Source organism: Aphis gossypii, chromosome 1, assembly GCF_020184175.1.
Source record: "Aphis gossypii isolate Hap1 chromosome 1, ASM2018417v2, whole genome shotgun sequence".
Taxonomy (NCBI): Eukaryota; Metazoa; Arthropoda; class Insecta; order Hemiptera; family Aphididae; genus Aphis; species Aphis gossypii.
Window position 1 is genome coordinate 60,674,368 of NC_065530.1, and position 26,845 is coordinate 60,701,212.

Genomic DNA, 26,845 nt, shown 5'->3' on the forward strand with positions numbered 1-26,845 from the left:
TTCACGATGAATTAATAGTGTTTTTCCATTAACTCTTCGGCCGGATTACCGTAAAAGTTTTGTCCGTGTCGTGACTCTGAACCGCCCGGGTTAGGTATTCCGGCGTTCAAGAGGTTCGTGCGTGCGAGTTTAGTTGCGTGACCCGCAAACTACGAGGGGCCGCACGCCAATTCCTGTGTTTCACTAATAATATGATATTGACACAGTAGCCCACACGCGCCCTACGACAACCCGGTGACTGGTGTGCGCTCATGGATAAAACTTTAAGAAAACGACGACGGTAACGTTACGACATAAACGTCGAAACGGTGCTCGGCGACGTCGTTTTCGCAAATCACTATTGTATTTCTGTGTAACTATAAAACGTATATTATATCGTTGTTAGCGTCAAAGGGATCGCGTGGTAGATTATAATATAATACTATATAAGATACTAAGGTATCGATGGCGGCGGCGATTGGCAGTCGGGTCGTCAAAGTGCCCAATATCGTCATTCGATAACGTCACGGGAAATGCGTTTCGGAAATACGACAGGTCCGATCGATTTCGAAAATCGAAGCTGCGGTATATGTATCCCAGGCCGGATCGGCGAGAGCAAAAGAAATCCATTCCGGACACAAAGAGACACACAACAATATTGTTGTTGCGGGGTGCACGATGAGTCCGCGTACCGCTCGAAATCAGGTGGTGGCGGTGGTCAATATAATATCGTATATAGGTACAATATAATATGATATTGTATTTTTATTGTTGTTTTTATTATATATTATTTGTACCTAAAACCTTCGTGTATGTAGTAGATGTAGTTATGTATTATAGTGGTTGGTGTATAATAAAAAAAAAAACCTCCGAAAGAAAACATAATGTTACCCGAAGAGAGCCCATTGTGTGACCCTGCGTTGTACGACCGACCCCTGTGTCTATTGTCGGCGGCGCGACACATATTTTCGACGGCCCGTGGGAGGGTGGGAAAAGAAGAAGAGAGTGAAAAAAAGAGAAAATACAGAACCGAAAGAATAATATCACTCGGTGGCGGCGTAACCACCGCTGTTACTTATGCACAGAAGCCGCCGCCGCCGCCGCCGTCGAATCCCGGTGGGGTGGCCGCCGCCGTCAAACAAGTGGTTGCACTTCGCGCTCCAGCGCTCGGCGTCGGCGGCGGCAGATACTGCGCGAACGTCCGCCGCGCGCTCTCGCGGCCGAAACGCCGTGGCCGGCTACCGGCCGACACACACGGCCGCCGCCGATCGCCCCGACAGTTTCTCGCCGTCGACCGTACCGTTCGGTCCGCAAACGTTTTGCTCGATCTTGACGCGCGCCGCGAGTATCGCGAGTGTTCGTATTTTTTTTCCGTGCCCGTGCCCGTGTGTATATTTTATGTGCGTGCTTCGCTTTACGCGTTTGTGATTTTTTTTTTTTTTTTAATTTTTCGACCGTGCACCGTACGCGAACGGAGACACGTCAGTGTCAAAAAATATTATTGTTTTTTTTTTCGAAGAAAACATTAAAAAAAAAAAAAATTTTTAAAATTAATTTTTTTTCGTTTTTCTTACGCGATGTGCGTCCGGTGACGGTTTCGGGTGTGACTTTTTTTTTATCGTTTTGACCCCCGCGAACGATCGAGTGCCGCCGAAAACTGTATACCCCCGACAATGACGTACCGTCGACGATACGCCGCCGGCCCGTTGCCGTGGCTGCTGATGTCGGTACTGCTGTTGCTGTCGGGCACCGCGATCGCGAACAACGGCGACCCGGTGTGCGACTGGCAGCGCGTGATGTCCGCGGACGAGTCGCAATCGCTGCGCGTCGTACTCAAGTGCTCGTTGCGGACCATAAACAACGCGGACAGCGTAATATCTAATCTTACGTCCGCCCAGATGGACATGATTACCAGCTTGACGCTCAAATGCAGCGACGTAATATTTTTCGAGAGTAGCCTGGAGAACAGCTTTCTCACGCAGCTCCGGCGACTCAACCATTTGGACCTAGAGTACTGCAAGATCAAGTACGTGCCACCCGCGGTACTTAGCACGTCCAGAGAACTTAAAAAATTGCGCATCCGCACCCACAACACCGACTGGTCCGCAATGACCATGGACTTCCATTCGGACAGTCTACGCGGTCTCGTCCAGCTCCGAGAACTCGACTTGTCCGATAACAATATTTGGAACTTGCCGAAAGAGCTATTTTGTCCGCTAATCGGACTCGCCAATCTGAACCTCACCAAAAATCGGCTACAGGACGTGTTTGAGTTGGGCTTTTCGGACTGGGGAAATGGTCCCACGGCACCCGGTAAGACGTGCAACACCGCACTCGAAGACTTAAACTTGGCCCACAACGACATCATATCGATGCCCGACAACGGTCTGACTAGCCTCAGGGCGCTGAAAAGACTATATTTGCAAGAAAATCAAATTAACCAAATCGCGGATCGCGCGTTCGTCGGACTCACGTCTCTGAACTTGTTAAACGTGTCGAGCAACCGTCTTTCGGCCTTGCCGCCCGAACTGTTCCATTCTACCCGGTATCTGCGCGAACTTTACCTGCATAATAACTCTATTAACGTACTGGCGCCGGGTTTACTGGAGGGACTCGACCAGTTGCTCGTATTGGACATGTCGCACAACGAATTGACCAGCACCTGGGTGAACCGTGATACGTTCTCCGGTCTCGTCCGGCTGGTCGTCCTCAACCTCGGACACAATCAATTGACGAAAATTGATGCGCATATGTTCCAGGACTTGTACAGCTTGCAAATATTAAATCTCGAACACAACAACATCGAGGTGGTGGCGGATCAGGCGTTCGCCACGCTTAGCAATCTGCACGCGCTAACACTGTCGTTCAATAAACTTAAGCACATCAAACCACTGCACTTTTCCGGTCTTTTCGTCATAAATCAGCTGTTCTTAGACAGAAATCGCATCGACACCGTCGACGAACACGCGTTCCAAAATTGTACGAACCTACACGACCTGGGCTTGTACGGTAACGCTCTCCGGCAGGTGCCCGCCGCCTTGTCTAAGTTACACATGCTCAAGACTCTCGACCTGGGCGGTAACGTTATCAGGCACGTAAAAAATACTTCGTTCGACGGACTCGACTTGCTGTACAATTTAATATTGTCCAACAACGAGATAAGCAATTTGACCGCGTACACGTTTTCCACGATGCCTCTGCTCCAGGTGCTGAACCTGGCTTTCAACCGACTGACGCACGTAGACCAGCAAGCATTCGGTACGTCCAATAAGCTACACGCCATCCGACTGGACGGAAACGCGCTATCAGATATTAACGGTATGTTCGACGGACTGTCCAAACTGGTGTGGCTCAACGTGTCCGACAATCAAATCGCCAATTTCGATTATTCGTATCTGCCGTCCAGCGTCGAGTGGTTGGACATGCACAAGAACGCCATCAGCGACCTGGGCAACTATTATGTGCAACGCGATACGATACAAATAAAAATGTTAGACGCCAGTTTCAACCGCCTCACCGAGATCACGGACACGTCGATACCGGATAGCGTAGAAAACGTTTTCCTCAACAACAATCTGATACACAAAATCAAAATTAACACGTTTTTGCGAAAGGCCAACTTGTCCCGGGTGGTTTTGTACGCCAACAAAATGGAGTATATCGACATCGCCAGCCTGCGACTCGACCCAGTGCCCGACAACAAGGAACTACCGCAGTTCTACATCGGCGACAATCCGCTGAAATGCGATTGCACCACCGAATGGCTGCAGCGTATCAACCAACTGAGCGTGCAACGCCAACACCCTCGGATAATGGACATGGACTCGATAATGTGCCGACTGGTGCACTCCAAGACGGAAAAGTATAAACCGCTGTTGGACCTGAAACCGTCGCAGTTCCTGTGCGAGTACGAGTCGCACTGTTTTTCCGTGTGCGAGTGTTGCGACTTCGACGCTTGCGATTGCGAGATGACGTGCCCCGACAACTGTACGTGTTACCACGATCACGTTTGGTCGTCCAACATCGTGGACTGCTCGAACGCCGGGTACAAGTCCATACCGGCCCGGATCCCGATGGACGCCACCGAAATTTACTTGGACGGCAACGACCTGGGCGATCTGTCCAGTCACGTGTTCCTCGGCAAAAAGAAACTGCAAGTACTGTACATGAACAACAGCAACGTGGTGTCGCTGCACAACAAGACGTTCAACGGCGTGCCCGACTTGCGGGTGCTGCACATCGAGAACAACCAGCTGGACCGGCTCAACGGCGGCGAGTTCGAGACGCTGCCCAAGCTCGCCGAACTGTACCTGAACGACAACCGGATCACGAGCGTGGCGAACCGGTCGTTCGCGCCGCTCAAGTCGCTGCAAGTGCTGCACTTGGAGAACAACCAGATCAACGAGTTCCGGCCGTGGCAGCAGCTGAACGCCGGCAACACGCTGACGTCCGTCTCGCTGGCCGGCAACACGTGGCTGTGCGAGTGCGACGTGATCGTCGGCCTCGAGGGATGGCTCAAGAACAACGACTATCCGCCGTCGACGATGCTGTGCTCGGACAAGACGACGCCGGTGGCCGCGGCCATTAAGAAGTGTCAGTCGGAGCGCGACACCGGGCCCAGCATCCACCGGCCGTTCTACAAGACGACCGTGCTGGGCACCGACTACGTGCCGTTCGTGGCCGCCAGCCTGGCCCTGTTCATCGTCGTGTTCGTGTTGGTCACGTTGGCCCTGGTGTTCCGCGACGACCTGTGCCTGTGGGCCCATTCCCGGTACGGCGTGCGCGTGTGCAAGTCCCCGTCGTCCAGCGAGAACGACAAGCTGTACGACGCGTACATGGTGTACAGCATCAAGGACGAGGAGTTCGTCAACCACATACTGTCCACCAGCCTGGAGCGGTTCGGGTACAGCCTGTGCCTGCACTACCGCGACATACACGTCATCAGCCCCGCGTACCTGATGGACAGCTTCCTCGGGGCTTCGGACGCGTCCAAGCGGATAGTCGTCGTGCTGTCGCTGTCGTTCCTGCAAAACGAATGGGAGAAACCGGTGTTCCGGACGGCGTTCCAGGCGTGCCTGGAACGGGCCAAGACGAAAAAACAGTCGGTGGTCGTGTTGCTGACCACCACCATCACGCCGGACCGGGAGCTACAGGCGCTGCTCAAGTCGTGCGAAGTGGTCACGTGGGGCGAGAAGAGGTTCTGGGACCGTCTCCGGTACCTGATGCCCGACCCCAAGCCCATGTCCAGTGCCGGCGGCGACCTGAAGAAGGTGATATGCGACGGCCGGCCGGTGGCCAGGTACACGGCTGCTCCGACGTCCTTGGAGGCGTGGATACGCATGAGTCCTGCTTCGGTGACGCAGTCACAAGCGCCCACTCAGAGCTCGTGCATGTCCGAGGAATCGTCGCAGAGGACCACGGACGAGGACGAGGACCCGTCCAACCACAGTTACGTTTCCATCGACTACCAGCAGAGGCATAAGCTGCACCATGTGTACAGCAGCATACCGGACCCGATTTACAATCAAGCCGGAGGGAGGACTTATTTCGTTTAGAGAACGTGTTATTATGATCGGTGAGTAAAATGACAACTGATAATATAAATAATGTTAGGTATAGTATAATAGTTGGGCACAACGGCGGTAGTAATAATAATGACAGTTTAGTTTGAGTGGATTTCCTTATACAGGAAACTACGGCGCTCGATAATTTGCGGTCTAGAAGTCACGTTTTTTATTTATTATATTTTATACGTTTTCTGTATGCACCTTGCGAAATATTTCTTTCCCAGATATTCTCTGAGCAGTCGGACATAAAAAAATCATGTTACTACACTGATAGAAAAAATCTAATAACATCGATGCCGCCGTCGTAATACTGTTATTATTTGTATATTCGTATATATAAAAAAAAAACATAATATTATGGTACTCTGACGTCTCACCAAAATCGTGTAATTTACGAGAAAAAAATAACATACTAATTGCCAGGAATCGCGTGCGCTCAAACACACACTCAACACATACCTAGGTGGTAGTCAAACGATTTATATGCACGGCGGTTAATTTTTCACTCGCATTTAATTAAACCGATCTAGTATTTTTCTCTTTTTTACTTCGCTCCGATTGTCCCGCGCGGTCGTTTATAATCGTATTATATTATAATAATATGTAATAAGTCACTTACTATACTTGAATGGGTAGGTACTAGGTGGGTACGCGTATTGCGTTGTACAAGTCGTAAATTATTATAAAAACGTGACGCGGAGGAGATGTGCGTAAACCACCGCGACAACCGCGATGACGATTCGTCTCCGGTATAATTTCCGGGCAATCACGACCGCGGCGCGCGCGCTCATACCAAACAACACGCGCGACAAAAATCAAAAAAACGATAAAGTGTGTGGGCAGTGTGCATGCATAAGATACACGATGGTTTCGAGCAGGAGTGAAATAATAAAAAAAAAAAACCAACACGACTAATCCCGAATATCTACACAACAGTTTACGTCCATGTATATCGACGGCACATAGTTCGGAAATTATTGGTTTTACGTCGAACCGGTTTCTCTACGTATTATTTTTTTTTCTTCACCACCATTTTTTTCCTTCAGAAATTTCGCTTCTGCCCGTAGATCGTTATTTTTATTTTTTTTAACGATATACGCCCAACGTTAATTGCCCCGATCCTGTTTTTTACCGATTACTTAGGTTCTCTCTGATCAAATATTAATTTAAAATATATATATATTTATAAATGTGCATTATACACTTTGTATAGGTTTTGTATATTATAGTATTATATTATTATACTCGGCCAATATTCGGCGCACTCCTCCCTTCTCTTTACCCCTTACACACTAATATACGTACGTATATGATTCGTTGTCGCGTGGTGACTATATAGTATAGGAAATTGGTACTTAAACTAACGGAACGTCAAGTAGCTAAAATGAATGATGGCCAGTTATATAGATGGCGATTACCTACTTGCGGTAACCGTTTTACGCAGACAAGGCGATTATTCGAGGCCCGCTAATTTTTTTGTATATAAGTACTCACAGAAAACGTACAAATGTGAAATAAACGTAAAAAAAGATGCAACTGGCGCCCCGTCGCGAAGGTTCGTGTAACGGTAACGCGTCGTTTTGATGGCAGTTATTTGTTGTTAAATAATAATAAAAATAAAAATATATGCGTATTTATTTTATGAGCACTAAAAGAAATTAAACATTGGGTACCCTGCAATGTTCTCTGACCCTACGACGCCAATGAACCCATATTCAAATCTTTGTTCCAATAGGTACTATAAGGTTACGAAGAATTTTTTCTGCGTTGTTTAACCTACCTGCAGGTTATTCTTTAGAATAATTTTTTTTACACATCACATAAATATTACGACGTATTTTTGTCCTGCTACGTACAAATAAATAATATTATTTGTATCATTACCGAGTATATACATGTTAATGTAATATACCTATATAGAACGATAATATGCAATATTCGTGCTAACGTATTGGTAGGTACAACTATTATGTTGTTATCCTGGAATTTGAACACTCGGTGAAAAAAAACGAGTGAATCGAGTTATAGTTCGTGTGATTTACACGAACAAAAAATAGTTGTGACATTCTATGAGATGTTGATAATCGAGTTCGACGGTTTTTATCGTACAAGGAGATGAACAAAAACCCATGTGATAAATAACAATTATGTGTAGGTATATACAAAGCATGTATAATAGTACTTACTAATATTACACTCGTGTTTTTATAGTAACTAAGACTTGAACGTATTTATTTTTTTTTATGTAACATTAATTTAACCGTGTGTATTATAACATCATATTATCGACGCTCGTTAATATTTAATCACCGGTACCGAAGTTAACCAAAGTCTTCGTTTGGTTGAATTTATTTTTTAATTTGAATTCACTGTACGATAACAACTGCGATTAGTGTAAGAATTGTATCGCCATGGTAATGATTGGTGGAGAAAAGGAAAAATATGATAAAACGCCTTTCTTTGCCCGACGCGTCCTTTGCGTGGTATAGCTTTCTCCTCCCGTCGAGAGAAGCTTGTCTGTTTGTTTTTTTCTTCCTCTGTCCGGTCGTGCATCTTGTTAGCGTCTCGTCGATGTATTTACGTGTATATATATATGGTCGTACATAAATAGTATAATAATATAAGTATATACTATATGCACGTGGAGCGTAAAAATGTTCCCTCGTAGACGCTAACGTTGTCTCTTGTCTTGTATAGTTCTGTGTGTATGTGAGCATGGCCGGCGGCCGGATCGGTTTCCAATTCGTATATTATATACATATTGTTTATGTGTAATATATGTATAAGGAACCCGTGATGAAAATTACTGTTATTATGACGAACGGACGATTAGTAACGGTCTGCGCCGTGTGCATACGGCGGCTACCTATTTACAATAAGGGCATTTTTTTTTTCATTTCTACCTGTTATACTCTTCACGAAATAATAATATTACATACATATACGCACGCACGCACGATGCTGTTCAGCAACAAATACTGAAAGACGGACAAAAAAATCACTATTGCATCTCCCACCGACAACGACGGCGACGACTATAATATAATTTTGACCGTGAAAACGCGATTCCCGACGGTTTTGTCCGTGTGAAATCGTGGGTGCTTTTTTCGATCGTCCATTCAAGAAGAATGTGACCCTAATGTGCGAGTTGCGCACACCACGTGTTTTGCTCTCCTCCGGTCCACCGTCGTCTCATCGTCCGTGTACCTACCTATATACCTCGTCATGTTATTATATTATATTTATATATAATGTTATAGTCTTGACGCGCGCGCGCGTACGGTCCCGTCGTCGAGATATTTTCGATTTCGTTCTTCGCGAACAACGCACGAATTATGATTATATATGTACCGGTCGCCTTCGGGCCCTCGGATATTCCTTAAGTGGGCTTGTCAGTAGGTATACTAAATAAAATAAAAATAATAATAATAAACAAAAAGAACACCGGATTTCCACGCTACTTTCTCGACCGTGTAATTTTTATTAACTTCCCCTCCCAGGGGCTTCTTGTTTTTGACGCTGCCGCTGCATATACTTCTATATGTATATATATTATACTATATGTGCATGTACATGTACACGTATATCAACAGGTAACTGCTAACCATCTTATTTATAATTTTATACGGACAAGTATACTTGACTGTAAATTCAACGTGCCATGCACTCCCAAAATGTCAATTACATATATATTTTATGTTACATAACGAGATCAGGTATACAATAATATACACAAAATAATAATATACCTAATTGTCTTCTATACGCGTGCACACGAAATTGGCGGATGATGTATGGCGTGAACAACATTTTTTAACGAGCTTGGTAAATTAATATAACTATATAATACAACCTGGCTTATCTGATTAAAAAAAAAATCGTTATTTGCTCATGTAAGTCGTGTGCAAATCGATTCGTGTCCTTATAATAAGATTATTACGGTCTTCGTGGACATAAAAAAAACATTATTATCTCATAAATCATAGAAATTAATATTAATGTTTTATAAACGTTACTAGTAGTTTTTATTGTTGTGAAAAAAAAATCGGCACCGTCGCAAGATTGTTAAATCGTCTTTTGACAAAACAAATAAAACTTGAAGAAGCTATGTTCGCCGTTATATAGCATCATTTTGTGTAAGACGGTCGGTGTTTTTTTTTAAAAATTAATATTCTCCGCGTAGAATGGTCTCGAGAATTCCGAAGTCTTGCCAGTCTAGACAGTAGACATGAAGGCGTACGCTATGCGGAGGGGTCTATCTACGACCGAATTGGATTGTTTGTTAATTGAAATTTCCGTGGGGAGGCGGCGGTCAATTCGATTACACGAAAGACCGCGGGACGATATGCGCACGAGGCCGAAGTTTCCCAGTGCGCGCGCTCCTTAGTGTATGTGTGTGTGTGGGGGGTCGATAGGAAAAAAAACAACCTATACGACCCATAGGTACTATAGAGGCGACCGACCGGGAAAAAAGGAAAAAACTAAAAAGTAATAAAGAAAAAGAAAGAGAGAACGTGTATACACAGTGTATACGCATCTAATATAATAATACGGTATCCTCCCTGCAATTAGCAGCGAGCACTAGCTGCAGGTCTCTGGCGAAAACAAAACAAACAGACAAAATAAAAAATGTTCTCGAAACCGTGACTAGCGACGACGAGCGCCAATGTATATACCTAATATATATTATACGCGGTGCGGCCGCCGAAAGGGAGGACGGGTGTACATAATTATTACCGAGTTATGTTCTATCTTTTTAACGTCTCGTTAACGTCCTGACGTTAAAATTAACAGTTTCCCTCCCTTTGAACGTCCGTATACATACGTGTATATATATATATATTCTGTATTATGTACACACGCACGCGCATACATACACGCACTTATATATATATATACATTTTATAATTTTTTTTCTGTCTATACCATTTTCCTTCGTAAATCATCCTCTTCTTCCCTCTCTCCGCGCGTGACTCTATACCGACATTTCGCAATTAAGGACATCAGCGGCGGCGGGATATGTATTGAGTCTGTGCGTGTGTGTGTGTGTGTGATTAGATCCCCTCTCCGCTACCATCATACGCCGTGCGGCTTAATTGATATGTCAATTTGAGACTCGTTTTCCCTCGTCTTATTTTATACATGTATACGTGTGTAATGTACCTATATAATATGTTCATGAAGTCGGTCGTGATCCCGAACAGGGCACTAATGAGGTGTGCTCATCGCGAAAGGTTTTTCGCCGATTTCTATCGCGGGCTGCACCGTCGCGGGAAACAATGCAGCCGATTTGCGGGGCTTTTTTTTTCTTCTTTTCCTTTTCCATTTATTTTTAAATTACCGTGTTTTCGTGCGATTCCCCGCGAGTAATTATTGCTATCATATCGTCGTCGCCTCTTCCATTATATAATAATATAGTCATTTGCGTCGGTCCCTCGCGCACGCGCTATTATTCATACAGTTTAATCGGACAACGATCGTAGCACGGTTTGCCCTTAACGGAAAAATCTTCGCGTATCTCGGGTGTGTGAATATTGTGTTAATACACCTATAGATATGAGATAAAACACTATTTCTCTTGTAATTTCCTATATAGGTGCGTATAGATTTCCGTAATGTTGTGTGTTGATGTATAGGTATTCGTTTTTGTCGCCGCCGTGGTGTTGAAGTCTCGTTTGTGTTTAGACCAAGACCGTGCGCCTCGCGTATAAATTCGATCGGTACGCGATAGCTATTTTACCAGCTATATATACCTCTTCGCTAAGGGAGAACGAAAACAAAATTCGCCGATTCAATGGTATAATCGTATCATCTTTATAACTCAATTACCGGTAGTCTGTCCGATTACACATATGATGTGTATATATATTATTATATATTTACATAAGGACTAAAAAAAAAAAAAAAAACATAATTAAGACTTCATAATAATAATATACCGCTCGTGATATTTAAAACGTTAATAAATGACATTAAATTTTTTGATGAGTTTGCGCGATTAATGGTGTATTCACTTCGTGGGTACCATTATATTGAAATGAATAGTGTCCACGATATTGTTTAATACGCGCACACACTACACACACACACACAAATATATATATGTATAAACCTATATTATTATGCGCCATCGTAAAATAAAAATGTAAATGTGAAATCTGATACACTCGTGTATTTTTTCTCATATTTTTAAAATTATGGTCGTAATTATAATATAATATCTTGGGACCGTTAAATCCGTCATTCTATTATCGCGACCGTGTGCGTTGCACTTTACGTTGTCGTTTAAATGTTCAACGCCGAAACTCAACTCGTCAATATAATATAGTAGGTATATATGGGTATAATAAAAAAAAAAAAGAAAAATTAACCGTGGGAGAAGTACGGTAATAACAATAAATCCAAACGATTTTTTTTTCTCGTAACAAACACGTCATGACCTTGTCGTCGGTGCGATCGGTGAGTCGAGAGTTATCTGCACGTTATACGCCCGATGCAGCAGTAGTAGATAACATTTCGTTGGATTTCGGCTATTTAGTACAACAATCGTAATGATAATAAACAATATTCACGTCCGTGTCGACCGTCATATGCACACGGAAGCGCGTATCCACTATAATATACCTACCTCGTATCCATACTACTTCATAGTAATATAATATAATTTTAATGCTATAATGTATATATATATATTATGCATTTTATGCGTGTAAAACTACCACGACAACGGTTGTTCGGGCACAGCGCACAATAACTGGGCACGCACGTAATTATCTCTGGTCCGAATTAACGAGCCGTTCAATTTACACACATGACGTATGTATAGGTATAGTAGGTACATATCATATTATAATAATAGTCGGCTCTGGTAAACAAACACGACCGCGCGCGACTGCGGCCGCCAAATTATATTAAACGACTGTTGAAAATACGAAATAATAACAGTAGGAAATGATAAAAAAATTATAAAGCAAGAAAACCGCGAGAAAAATTCTCATAAATTCATAACACACACTCGTAAATAATAATAATAATAATAATAATAAATATTATTATAAATAATTGTTTCTCTCCGACGTGAAGGCCTCCTGCGACCGTTTTTATAATTTTTAATTATAATACACATGTGTAAAGTGTAATATAACACTCGCGGTAATACTCTCTCTCTATCCACACGCGTTTGTAATACGAAAACACTCCGTTTCACCAATATTAATATTACTTAAAATATATTATGAAAACCGTCGTATATTCGACGCGATGACGGCGGTACCGATATATTTTATGCGCAATCAATAAAATATATACCGAAGAAGGCATCCTCCGCCACGACGAGTAGTGTTTACACGCACCTGTCGGCTTCGGAATAATTGGTCATTATTTCCGCGCATAAATCATCGTCGAGTTTACACACATATATTATAACATGTATACCTGCATAATGTATAGTATATAAGTATAATAATAATAATAATATTATCATTACTATTATAACATTAGTCTTGTTTAATAATATTATAATATTACACGATGGCGGGTTCGATTTGAGGAGGCAGCAGCGGTTAAACGAGAAACTGTACATAGCGCGTGCACATACGCGCACACACCCGTCCGGACGTGTACTCACTGGTTAGGTCTGTTGGTATACTCGGGTACCTATATATACACGGTTGGTTAGGTATAGGTAACCGAAGGTATACGTGTGTCTGCAGACTCAAACTGGTTCTCGATATTCCGAGTGCGGCTTATTAGCGGAGGACCTCGGTATTATATTGGTTTTCGGTTACCCGGTCACAATTATTTTTATTTTTATTTTTTTTTTTTCGTATCGGCGAGGTGTTTCAGGTGAAATACTGAAATATGATGTTAAACCACCGCCGATGCCGCCGCGAATGACCACATTATGTCTGCGGTAATCGGACCCGACGGCCGGTTTTTGTGCACTCCGAGTGTTTTATTAGACGACTTGGACCCGGGGAGAGAACAAACAGCTGAGCGTTTGGAGAGGGCTGCGGATCGAATGGCTGCCGTCGCGGCGCGGATTCTTAGAAACAGAAATTTGTCCGGTGGTTCTTGTCCATTGTCGCCTTCGCTCGCGCATATTGTTCGGATTACAAGAGGTATTGCGCGGTCGTCCGCGTCAATCCACACACGCCGATAAATAATTTATAATTTATTGTCCAAGAGTTTTCGCGCCTGCGTTTCATCCCTCTCGAGTAAAAATACGGTTCTCTCGCTCACCCTCGCTCACTCGTATTATTTCTTTTTTTTTTTCGAATGACATACCGCGGTTTATTTTCGGACACGAGTACACCACAATACCGCGGTTCCATACAAAACACAAAATGTATACAATGCATTATTAAACATAATATATTACATTGGTACAACAATCTGGACAAAACACCCGTTTGCGAAACGTAACGATTTTTTTTTTTTTTTTTAATTTTCATATACCGCTATGTCATCGTCATCTATATGACCTATGCAACTGCCTTCATTCTCTCTCACTCTCTCTCTCTCTCTTTATCTCTGTATATATATATATATATGTATACCTATAGGTACGTATTATATATTTACCCTAATTGTTTTTGAAATCGAGAAATTCCCGGTGTCAACGCTTAATTAGTAATTACTCGCGATCGATGTCAAAGTCATGCACGTGCCCGCCACAATAGACCTACATAATAATATATAATAAAGTAATTAATAATTGTTATGTTACATTAATCGCGGTGGCAGTAATAATAGTAATAGTAAAATATATCCTATATAGTATTACAGAAAGACGCGGGCAACCGTGAACGTTAAATATCGATGAATTTCAATCATAAAAATCTGTCTTCATATTTTTTTTTCCGCCAAAAAACATCGATATTGAATTTTTAATGAAAAATAACGGCGCTGCTGTGCATGGCGAATCGGCAACGGTATAATATCTATTCTTTGCGTCGTTGTGTCGAAGGATTTAAAAAATATGCTGTATAATATATAGGTACATATTGATTCTTACTTTTAATCTTTGGCCGATTTCTAATGTCATTACGCATTTTGTTTCTTGATAAAAAAAATTAAATTATAGATACATTTTTGTTCAATCACGTACGCCCGTCATCCTAAATAAAATATGAAATTCACCTCCTTCCAAACATAATACATATAACCAATATTTCGTTTATTTCATTGTTCATTATTTATTTAAATATAAATAATATATTATACAATATCAGATTATCGTATACTGTTTTTGATTTTAAAAACAAAAATAAATTTTTACCTGACGGTAACTTTTACGATGTGGTTATTAATTTCAATGGAGTTAGGGGAGAGGTTAAAAACTATATTTAATGTTTAATTTTTAATGTAAATAACGCGAAATTCATTCTAAAATATGTACACACCTGAAAGCGACTACTGGATCCATTAATTAATTTTCTTATACACGCCGGCTGTACATATCGGACCCTGGAATCTTGCAAAACATTATAATAAACATCGTGCGATTCTTTTATTTATCGTTACCCTGCTTTAGCCATCACCGTCGGCATCTCGTTGCGGCACCAGTTAAACGAACCGGAATCGTCTATACATTTTGACGGACCTCCGCGAGAAACCCCTCGGTTATGTAAAATAAATAAATAAATAATAGTAATGAATAAGCCCGGGCGCAAACACTACTCGAGAGCTTCCAACACTACAGCATTTGTATTTTATAATTTCATCGTCCAGAATTTAATATAATATAACAACTATTCAGTCACAAGGTCATATGTCTCCCCGAGGTCCAATCGAAGAGTAACAACGAAAATAATAGTATCTCATAATAAAATAATAATAACGTAACGTATAGAGATAATAAACGTGCGCTAACCTTATGTCCTATATTGTGCTATAGGTATACATATATAACATGTACACGTTGTATATGTTTCTGCTGCTGCTGCTGCCGCAGTGTATTGTGTATACCTCGCAGTGCATTAAATGAGAGGGGCGGGAAGAGGACAGTGTGCGGTAATTTGAGAGAGTGAAGAAAAAAGCATTGTTGGGCCGTGTCACGCATATTACAATTTATTTCACTTGACCGGAACTAGGCTGTTTCGACGAGGCTCGACGGGTGGAATAGTTGAGGGGGGGGTGTACTTAGGTGAGGGGCGGGAGTGGCGGAGTACGTCTATTGTATAGTCGGACGAGCACAAGCTACTGTCACATCGTACGCCCACAGTTCACGATTATGGATAAGAATATTATACTGTAGTTTCCTGTTCATAGTTGGTGGTACTGTGCAGTTACGATTGTTACGATACCGCGCACCTAGGCGATTTATATGTATATATATTATAATATAATAATAATGACTGCAGGCCCTATCACTATATGATATTAAGATTATTAAGCGTACTACTGTTATGTATATCATTGAGAGCTGACCCGACTAGGAAATTGAAAAGTTCTGCTTCGGAGGCTATAAGTCGGATAAGGTATATTTTATGCATATTGTATCATTGTAATAATAAGGTATTATATTATATTATAGAGTACGTAATATTTCTGACGTAACTGAATGCGCCAACACGTGTCGTCTGTATAATATGAGATGGTCTACAGATAAGTTGATATACACGTACACAAAAACACATACATTGCAAATATATCAAATATAATTTATAAATATACATATAGTCACGAAAACTTACGTTTAGGTACGCGAAACGTGTAGTGTGCATATTAAGTCGAAGTCGGAGATCTACGATAATTTTATAATAATGATGATAGGTACAATAGTAATAATATTATGTTAATTTTTGAGACGTTTTCCACACATACCTACTCACACTCATTTATCGATTCACTAAATGTCTTAATAAATATCGCGATGATAATATTATATACTAACTATCGCACACATCAATATTCATCGGTCATTGGCATATTTTTATATGTTCGTACAACATTATTATTCGTATATTACCTACACTTAATAATTTATTATAAAACTCGCGTATAATCGTGTGTCCGAGTGCAGTAATCGGACGATATGCATAATATTATACAATATTATTAGGTGTGTATATATATAATATATATATTATTAATATTACGACGTCCACAAACTCTCACACCGTGTAAATCGGGGGAGTTAATAATAAATTCTTTGGGTCGCCTCCAAAACGATTTGCATATAAACAAAAAATATATAAAAGGTATGACGAAAAAAAATTAAACAATACGTGCGGCGGTCGAGTCTTCGTCGTCGTGGTCGTCTCCTTTTCCCGCAATAAACTGGCGTGGTGGCGACTACGGCGGAGTACATAATATGCGTGCACGTAGGTACCAGTTTTTTTTTATAATAGTAATAATATTATGTGCGCGTACGGAAGAACAATGAGACGTATATATTATAATTACCCATCTGAGAGCCTCGTAACAATATCATCTCGGTATATTATTATAAATTATTATTTTTCATATATAAAAATAATATTAAATCGTGAACGCATCGATAACAATAATTAAACGGTCATTAGGAATGCTCGTGTCGCCCACACGAAGCGCATAATAACCTCATCGTATTTTTATTAATAATCAGAAAGCTCCAACATTATACAATACAATAAAAGGAGGAGCCCCCCTCCTTCAACTCAATTTCCATTGAAACATTTACCTTTTAACCCGCGGAATATATAAACGAATAAAAAATATCATTATTGCAATACTAAGTACAGGGTGTACGTCATCGCGAATACTCGCCGACAACCGTAAACCGATATTATGTCCAAACGAACTAGATTTGAAACTCTCGGTCCTGGTGGCCGTTCAACTCCCCCATCGTGTACGTACGGCTTTACAGGATGACGCTGGAAATATTATATATAATTATTATACTAACGTAATACTATAAAATATATCGCGTTATTTGTCGAAAACGCATCTCCACAAATGCATTATCACGTGTCCGGTCTGGCCGGATGCTCGGTCGGAGAAGCCGCGCACATGCGCCTTCGGGAACACGATTTTTCGTGACGGACGGCAAAGAAGAGGAGAGAGAGACAGCACCCCTTAGTCGGGCGAGAAGCCTATAATTTTCGACCGCGCGCGCGCCGTAAGACAACGTCGACGGCTTTCCTTGCAAATAATATAATGACGAAGTAAAGTAAAAAAAATAATAATAATAATAATAAAAACAGTAAATAAACACACACCACGCACACACACACACACGAGTTGTTAGTCGCGTAACAATAATAATAATCCCCTGGCAATCGTCGTCGGTTTGCCGACTCGTTAGGTATGATATATATTTATATATATATATAAAGATAATAGGCGGCGTTGTGTATATTATACGCTGCTGCTGTTACTGCTTCGGTTGCGGCAAACCACACGACGACGGTAGGACGAATAGAAAGACTACGTGCGGCTGTGCGTTGTGTGTTGGTTTTAGTGCGGTCTGTTTTTGGGTTTTATAAATTCCGCTGCAAGGTCGCGCGATTACGAAAAAAATAAAAATCCTATTAAAACGTATAGGTACTCGTACATTTTGGTTTTCACACCCGGTGTATGCCTAGGTATAAAAGATATACCCACCTCAGAATCGCCACTTTGTGACTTGTTTTATTATGCCATTAGCGTGCCGTACATGTCGTAGGCGTACATGTGATATTATTATATTAATATTATCACCATCACTATGAGCCGTATGAATGTATGATACGGCCGAATGAAATATCCATTTCGACCATAATAGACCATCCAACCAGTACCTACGCTGCTGTGACGTAGTAATATTAATCGAATTATCGCATTGTATAATGTGTGTCGCCATCAAATTAACGATTGTAAATCTATAACACAAGTCGCAACTCTCTCTCTCTCTCTCTCATTCGAATAGTATTGTGTATAGGTGGATTTTTTTCGACTGGGTTAACCTTTTTATACATATTTTTTTTATTACTTTTTTAGAAATCGACTCGCGTCATTTACCTACCTACCTATATAATATATATGTATACCAATATTGCGCGGCACCCATTGTTAACGATTATATTTTACTATACAGTATAAGTAATGATGTTTCGATAATGAAATTTTGTTTTACGAAAGCGGCCGTCCCGAGGGGATGGCGGGTGGGGTGGTAGAGGACAACGCCGACGAAGACCGTTTAATCCGCCTAGTTAATTTCCGAACACAATGGGTAACCTGTACCTACGTAATTATTATGATTTTTTTCCATCCGTATTCGCGATACGAACCGCAGCACAACACTACTTGTTTTTACTCGCGTTCGATACACGCATTTTTTAAACGGTTATTTATTTATATTTTTTTTTTTTTGCTTTATTATAAGCCGAACAAATGTGAAAATATACTTCGATAAGCATATAATATTCTCGCGTGATTTTTCACGACGATTGGCCCGCGGTGGAGCTCGTTTCTTAACCGTGCAATTCGAACGAGTTCGTTAAAACGGGATTGCTATATATTATTATTATACGAAGATAGAACATAGCCTAACCTCCGCTATGTGTACAGCGCTCATTAACAATACACACGGCCCGAAACACGTAACCATATAATAATAATAATATAATATGTGTACATATTATACACTCACTATTTGTCTAAAATATTATGTACGCGGTACGCCGAGCGCGGCTAGCAACGATGATAATAATAGTAATAACATAGCAGTGTATTTATTTCGTTTTAAAAGTGATCTTATAAGCCGTTCTGTATAATATAAATCTATATATACAGGGTGACTCACCGAGCATGTTCATTGCTCCCCCCACATTTTTCTTGATCTAGTTAAAAACTAATGTAGCGATTAAGAATATGATTTTTGAAAATTTTAAATAAATACTTAAGACCAGATACTTTTATCTGATATTTTAATTGTTTTAGTTTTTTATTAAGATATGTCCTGTTAAAACACAAATTTCTATTTTGCAACGAAAATCCCCCATTTACTATAGATTATAATGTAAAAATTTGATGTACCCAATTCATACTAGTAAGATTTTAAATAACTACTGTACTGTTGAAGAAGAAAGGGGTGAGCATTCTTGGTGAATTACCCTGTACATATAAATACACATTTATCACGGTCATGAGGTAATCGCATATTTTCTCGTATACTAGGTTTTAAAATGCATACCGCGTACGCTCCGCGAACGTATGGCCGTCTAAATTTAACGTTCTCGAAGTATAACAATATTATTATTATTATTATATACCACGCGCTGTGAGTTTTATGGTCGATTCGGTTGTAAAATATTGTTGTACGATGTACGCAAAATACAAGTGAAACGACCATAACGCGATTAACGCGCAAAAGTTGGGATGGCAGCGGCGGCATTTGTTCAACTTGTCGAGGCGATGGCGGCGAGCCGCAATCCGTTTAACGAAAACAATAATCGTCAATTAACAACTCAACTAGAGTTTAAACGAGTCACCGCCGCCGCTCCAACAAAATCGGTAAATTATTTCGCTGGTTTTGTACGACCGTATTATTATAAATTCAGTGGTCGGATATAGCGACGGCATTGCAGTATTGTTTTTACCGCGGTAGCGTTTAGCGACAGTGACACCTCTAGTTTACAGTCGTAAATAAGCTCAAATTTAGATAATTTGAAATAATATTTATCTATAAGCGTTTATATCACCTTCTTATGATTACCTGTATTGATCTCGAACTCCGGAGAAATGCGATAAAGTCTAAATGTAAAAATACCGATATGACAATAATAATTATTCATCGTTACCATAAGTGCACGACTTGTGTTTCAAATCAATGACCAACGCCCGTGTAGATTATAATAATAAATAATAATACACTTATATAATTGAGAGATTGTAGCACCTCACATCGCGCATAAAACTATACATCGAAATCGCAATAACTATGTATATAAAAAAAAAAAAATAAAAACAAAAATAGCAGTAATTATACTTTATACGATAATAATTATTATCTGCGAACATATATCTTAAATGTAATATCGTCATGTCGATCGAACTGATTTACAGAGCTAACGCAACAATCCGGACGCGGAGTCGTCATGTACGCATAATATTATTATAATAATTATACATTACACTTAAAGGCGCCACGGCAACCACTGTCCAGCAGTGGCGACGACGTGCGATATCACCACTGCTACGTCGTATCATAATATAGTATAATATTGTTATTATTATTATTATTATTATTATTATAGAGTAACGTGACCGGTATCGTTCGTGAGAAAGATAAACGAACCCGACAGCTATTTTAATCTGGAACGGACGGCGGGCTGTTGGAACGTGGGCACACCGACTGCCCGCAGTTTATGTTATATTATTATAATGATATTATGTAAACCGTGTGTAGTATGTGTAGTGGAAAAAAAAACGACAACGACGATGGAATTACACGAGAACATTATACCTATTTACTGTGCTAGAGTAGGTAGGATCTCCGACGTCCTCCTGGGTTGCTGGGCCTGGTGAGCACCGTCGTCGGACGTTGAATAATAATAATAATAATAATATTTTATAATAAAATATCTTATAATAATAATAATACGATCTGAGAGACTGATATTATAATACTTTACGAAAATACGATGTTTTGCAATTACCGCGTTATACCGTGCATCCGTGCGCCGTGGAACGGACACATGCACACGCGAGATTAGAATATCATTATAATAATAATAATAATTCCGACTATGCTTGTATTGTATTATTATTATTTTTTTTTTTTAAATATTTTCTCCGCACTACCGATTCACACAGCGTGTACGTATATTATAAATATAAAAAAATCGTAAATGCGAAGAATAACTCGACAAAATAAAAAAATAGAAATATAAGCTATTTTATTATTATTTTTTTTTTTTTATGTTCGAATTCATCGAATGCATTTGTATACATATATGATATATATACACTCGCACTTGACCTTTTTTTCAAAATCAACATAGTCCCATAGTGGGGGTTTACTTCCCCGTTCGAGTGCAATGTAATTCCCCCGCCGCTGTCGTTGAGCACTCTCGAACTGCTGTGCGTCGTCACCGGGGAAAAAATAATGCGATTATATAATATATTATACCTAGGTTACATATACGAATCCCCGATTTTACAATCATCGTCTGGAATTACGTCCGAATAATAATATATCATATCCATTCCACAGAAATGTCTCCCTAAAAAAAACAGTTAACGAAATAGCACGCACCATATAGGTGGTTAAAAGGGATGGCTGGAGGAGTCTCCCCAGAAGATTTAGAGATGACTACAACTACAGATTACCAATTTATAACACGTTATCGTGTTGTCACAAAACATTCTGCGACGATCCGACAAAATATCATAAAATGGTTAAATAATATATTATATTGTTTGGTATTCAACTGTAAACGCTTAAACTACAGTACACCTGTAAATATAGTATAATAGCTGCGGACTTTCCTTTCCGATTATCACAAGTACCGTAACTGCTGAAACGACGACGTATAGTAATAAATAATAATAATAATAATAGGTAATGATAATAATTACCGTCATGATATATTTTCATTGTTATCGTCGGTATTATTGTTTTGTTTTTTTTTTATCGTTTAGTAATAACCACGACGTTCGTCGCGGTTGACCTTTTCCTACTATATCTGCGCAACGACACCTCGGCCTGATTAAGGTATATCCTCTCTCCTCCGTGGTGAAGTATATTAATATCGTCATTTGAGCAGTGGGCTAGGATTTATAGTATATGCATTGGTTTTTTTTTTTTTGCTTCGTTTTTGATAGTTATATCCACAAATCGCCTCATACTGTCATGAATTATCTATTTTTAACTGTACACGTTCCAAGTATAATGCATACAGGTATTACACCATCATTACATCTTTTATTGTATATTAAACTAAAAGTATTATAAAAAAAAAAAAAATAATATTTTTTAATGTAATATTTGTACAGTTATTCGTAAGTCCGACGCCGGCGCACACTATAATATGATAGGTATTATAATATTATCTTTGGCTTCTTCTCCACAGACCTTCGTATCACACTGCTTCATATGCTGGTCACGGAAAAGCTAAACGTCCGATTTATCTACTTGACTGCGCATTATTCCAGCGCGCATACGATATACATATAAATATTATATAATGTACACGATGTAAAAATACATGAGCGCGAGTTACACCGATGATAGGAGCGCACATTTCATTATAACAATATCATTATATACATACCTACCTTATATATTTTATTATTGTATACTACTGCCGACGACGGTAAAAATTCCATACTAGTACACCTCAATGGGAAGAAGAGATTTAATACACACAACTTGCCATTGAACACAGTTTACGACGGTGTATTATATTATCGTACGCATAACTAGTTTTCTAGTATTTTATTCGACGCGTTATTATTCTATATCATATTATAAAAGCCCATGATGGCGCCTTCGCCGTCGTCGTAGGATGGTACCTATATAATACGTTTGTATAACGATTGGGTTGTAAAAAAAAAAATAGGTAAAAACGTACTACACACACAAAAGGCATATAAAAAATAATAGTTGACGAACGTACCTACGTATGTATAATATAATGTATACTGTATAGTATAATATAATCTAATATGTTATGTGTGCACTCGAAGCAGCCATTAGATCCGTAGAAGTAAAAAAATTAAAACTGAAATACACGTAGATAATATTATAACACATAGGTAAATATCTCCTAGTTGTAAAGTAATTTTTTCCAGCCCGTTATTACGTTATTCGTTTCTTCTAAATTAACCAACTTTAATCTCTGACGTACAGAAATATGTAAATCAAGGGACAGTTACAAAATTAAATTATTCAAATTAAATCGTTTTAATCTCTGGGATAGAAATATTGGTATAACAATAATAATAATAATAATATAAAATAACGTTTTAATTCTAAGTTTATCAGAGTTCCAGATCCTAAATGGACTGGTATATTTATATGAATTAACTTATCGGCCGCGGCGGCAGCGTTGACGTAATAACAACATAAAGTCGATTTATGATTACGCGCGCACATATAGGCTAGCGAGACCGAGTTTTATCGTTTTAATATGTCGTTGCGACGGATAACGATTTGGAGAATAACTATGGTACGGACGTGTTTACTATTTACCATAAAGACACGCGGTTAGGCTTCGATAAAACGTGTCATATTATTATTGTGTGATTTACTGACTTACCTGTATTACGATTGTGAATATCATTTTCGTTTTCTACACAAACATAGAGTGGTAAAGTCGCTCTTTATTCGAGAGGTGACCGCAGTCCCACCTCCCTCACCACTCGACAGACTCGTTCTGTTTGGCCCCTATCCAGTAACAATGCGCACGAATATTTTTTTTTACGTCTTTCTCATTTTTATTATTATTCTTAAGTTTTAATACTCAACACGAACACCTTGCCCAGGTGACAAATGTCGCATTTTTTCTTTTATTTATTGGACGGCGTGTCATGCCACACGTGTCCCTAAAATAATTACGCGTTATCAATATATTAACATAAATTAAACATAAATATGTAGTATGTACCGAGTACCTCATGTACTAGGTACTTGTATCATATTCTTATTTGTTGCCTCGGAATTCGTTGAATTCTTTAATGTTATAGGTAATATTGTTGTAAAGTACCTATACGTTTAATTCGGCTATTATATTTATAATTACGTTAAAACGATAAAAATAAATCTCTATCACACCCATGATCGTGTCGTACCTAATACTATACTGATATACTTAGCTCTTAAGGACATACAGGCTAGTAGTAGTAGTAGTAGTACTGTTCATGATAATTATTTACGCGTAGGTAATCATTCGGAGGAAAAACTTTTTAACCCCTAGTTGTCGAAAATCGCCATTGTATCAGACATATTAAAATTAATTTATGTTTTTTACCCTTTTCTCTTTATTTTATATATTAATTTTGCTTTTGTCGTTTCTACGACAAAATGGTGTCCGCCAATGGTGCACCGACCGGAAGTCCGGGCATGGCTGCCGTCGCAGAGTGGGTGCCCCCTCCCCTGAATCATCACCGCAGGTGTATACGCGTATCGGGCGCGCTGGTCAAATTTCCGTTTCGCAAAACCTACTCCAAAACAGTTTTTTTTCAATATTAAAAAAAAAATTACTTGAAAAAAAAAATACAAATCACGTACCTATACCCTTGGCACATTATAACACTGTCGCTAAACCGCAATTGCTCCCCTCAAATATGCTTTACATTGTAGGTCGTCTACACATGCGAGTAGACGAGTGTTACTCCTAAAATATATATACTTATACATAATATAAATATGGTGTAGTGTTTCACTCAAGAAACCGATACGAAATGACGGTCTTTACTATAATATTGTATAGTCTTATTTGTTGCCCCCTCTGTGAATACATTTATTTATATTATACTAGGTATGCTCATATTATATAAAACCTACATAAACTTACTGCGCCTATCTTTGCTTTATAGTATTGTGTTTGTTTCACCATCACGTCGTCTTAGTGTGGGGTAGTATGGTAAGAAGGGAGTGTTAGTCGACGTGTGAACGAGTGAGCGAGAGACTGCATTGACTGCATCAGAGTTGGTGTGCGGGGTATAGATATTTTAGATAGAGACAGAGAGAGAGAGAGAGAGAGAGAGATAGGAAGATTGTGAAAGAGAAGGATTGAGAGGGAATGAGAGAGATTTATAGAATGAGACGAGGTGGACGGGGTTCTTCTTACGATCCGTCGTTGTTTTTCATACAAATCGTCTCATTCTGACACCGCCACTATCACCCCTCGCAGACGCCGCCTGTTTTCCCCGAGAAGAAAACTACTTTTTCCGCCTCTTGAATACCCGATGGGAATTTATTATTAATACCGACGGCGTCTCTGCAATTTTAAAATATTCTCCCCATATTTATACCGTTTGTCCCACCACGCCCAATTGTCGTATTTTATATTATTATCTAAATGTATAATATATATATAATATTGATATATATATATAGGAGATGCCTGCGAAAATTGCCGTCTTTTTAATGACCGTATAATAATATTATCACTGCTGTTATCTTATATGAAAACCGTTTAATGTATATACAAAATGCATTATATTGTACAATATAGCGAAATTGGGGGAAAAAATTACGCGAGTAACTGCTAACTAGTTACATCATCACGTCGCCGCCCTTCGACCATAAAATCTTATTAGCTATTTCATATTTGTGTCTCTGTTGTTTATTAACATGTCATTTTCTAATTCATTTATACTAATTACGAATTTTTATTTATTTTTACAGATAAACTTGAAAATTACCGACCACCGTCTCGTCGTCATGAACTGTAATGCTGGACGACACCAATCTGCTTCTTCTTGTCTGTAATATTTAAACGATAAATACCACGTGTAATTATAATGTATTGTGTAAATCGAATTATTTTGTAAATAACCTCCGTTGTTATTTCATTTACGTTTTGTTTTAATTTTATATAGATTTTATACAAGCCTATTTTTTTTTAAAAAAAAATATTCATTTAATATTTTTTTTAACCTTCGTTAAAGATGACATACAGGCTAGACATTTTTTAAAAGACTGAAATGGCCTCGAGAGGTTTCATTTTTCCTTGTAGCTAATAAAAAGCCATATTTTTATAATGAAAAAAAAATACAATGTATTCGGGGGACATTATCCTTTTTTTTGTATTATATAAAATTGTTAGCGCTTAATATGATGCACTCGATAGGTTAACCATCGTTGGTTAAATTTTCAATTATTGATCCTGTTCGTGTTATTTTGATGATATATATAGGCTCGGCCGGATCGTCGGCGTTGAAAAGTTCCTGTAATTTTAATTTCTTCTATAGTAAAAATATTTAAAAAAAAAAAATTTAAACATTAAACATATTATACCGGTGCTTTTTAGAGTCTAGCGACCTAAAACTATAGCTCGACGTTGTGTAATTATTATTATTATTATTATTATTATTATTATTATTACTATACTGTTATCGAATTTTTTTGTACATTTTTTTTATACTAACCCAGCGTGTACTTAAAAAGAACGGACTGGCTCTAAATGCTTAACAGATATGGGAAACCTATTCTCCCCTCGTGTAACTATATTTCCCTCTGTTATTGTATTATAAGTGTTTAGTCTTTATGTGATTTATTTTGTATTATATATATATTAGACGCACATTTAATGATGTATTTAATGATGTGTACAAAAAAAAAAAAAATAGCTTTAATAAAAAGTCATAATTTATAATGCTCAAAA

At 39.3% G+C, this 26,845-nt stretch overlaps 1 protein-coding gene across 1 annotated transcript; it reads left to right on the forward strand.

Moving 5' to 3' along the window:
* Window positions 1-1,245: 1,245 nt before the first annotated feature.
* On the forward strand, window positions 1,246-26,845 carry LOC114129631 (toll-like receptor 6). The gene is made up of 2 exons (XM_050199405.1): window positions 1,246-5,554; window positions 25,867-26,845. Exon 1 carries the CDS (start codon window positions 1,653-1,655, stop codon window positions 5,532-5,534), a length of 3,882 nt encoding a protein of 1,293 aa, XP_050055362.1. The 5' UTR covers window positions 1,246-1,652; the 3' UTR covers window positions 5,535-5,554; window positions 25,867-26,845.

What these genes read in the sequence shown, in the direction of transcription:
- LOC114129631 (XM_050199405.1), top strand. Translation starts at nt 1,653, where the DNA reads ATGACGTACCGTCGACGATACGCCGCCGGCCCGTTGCCGTGGCTGCTG.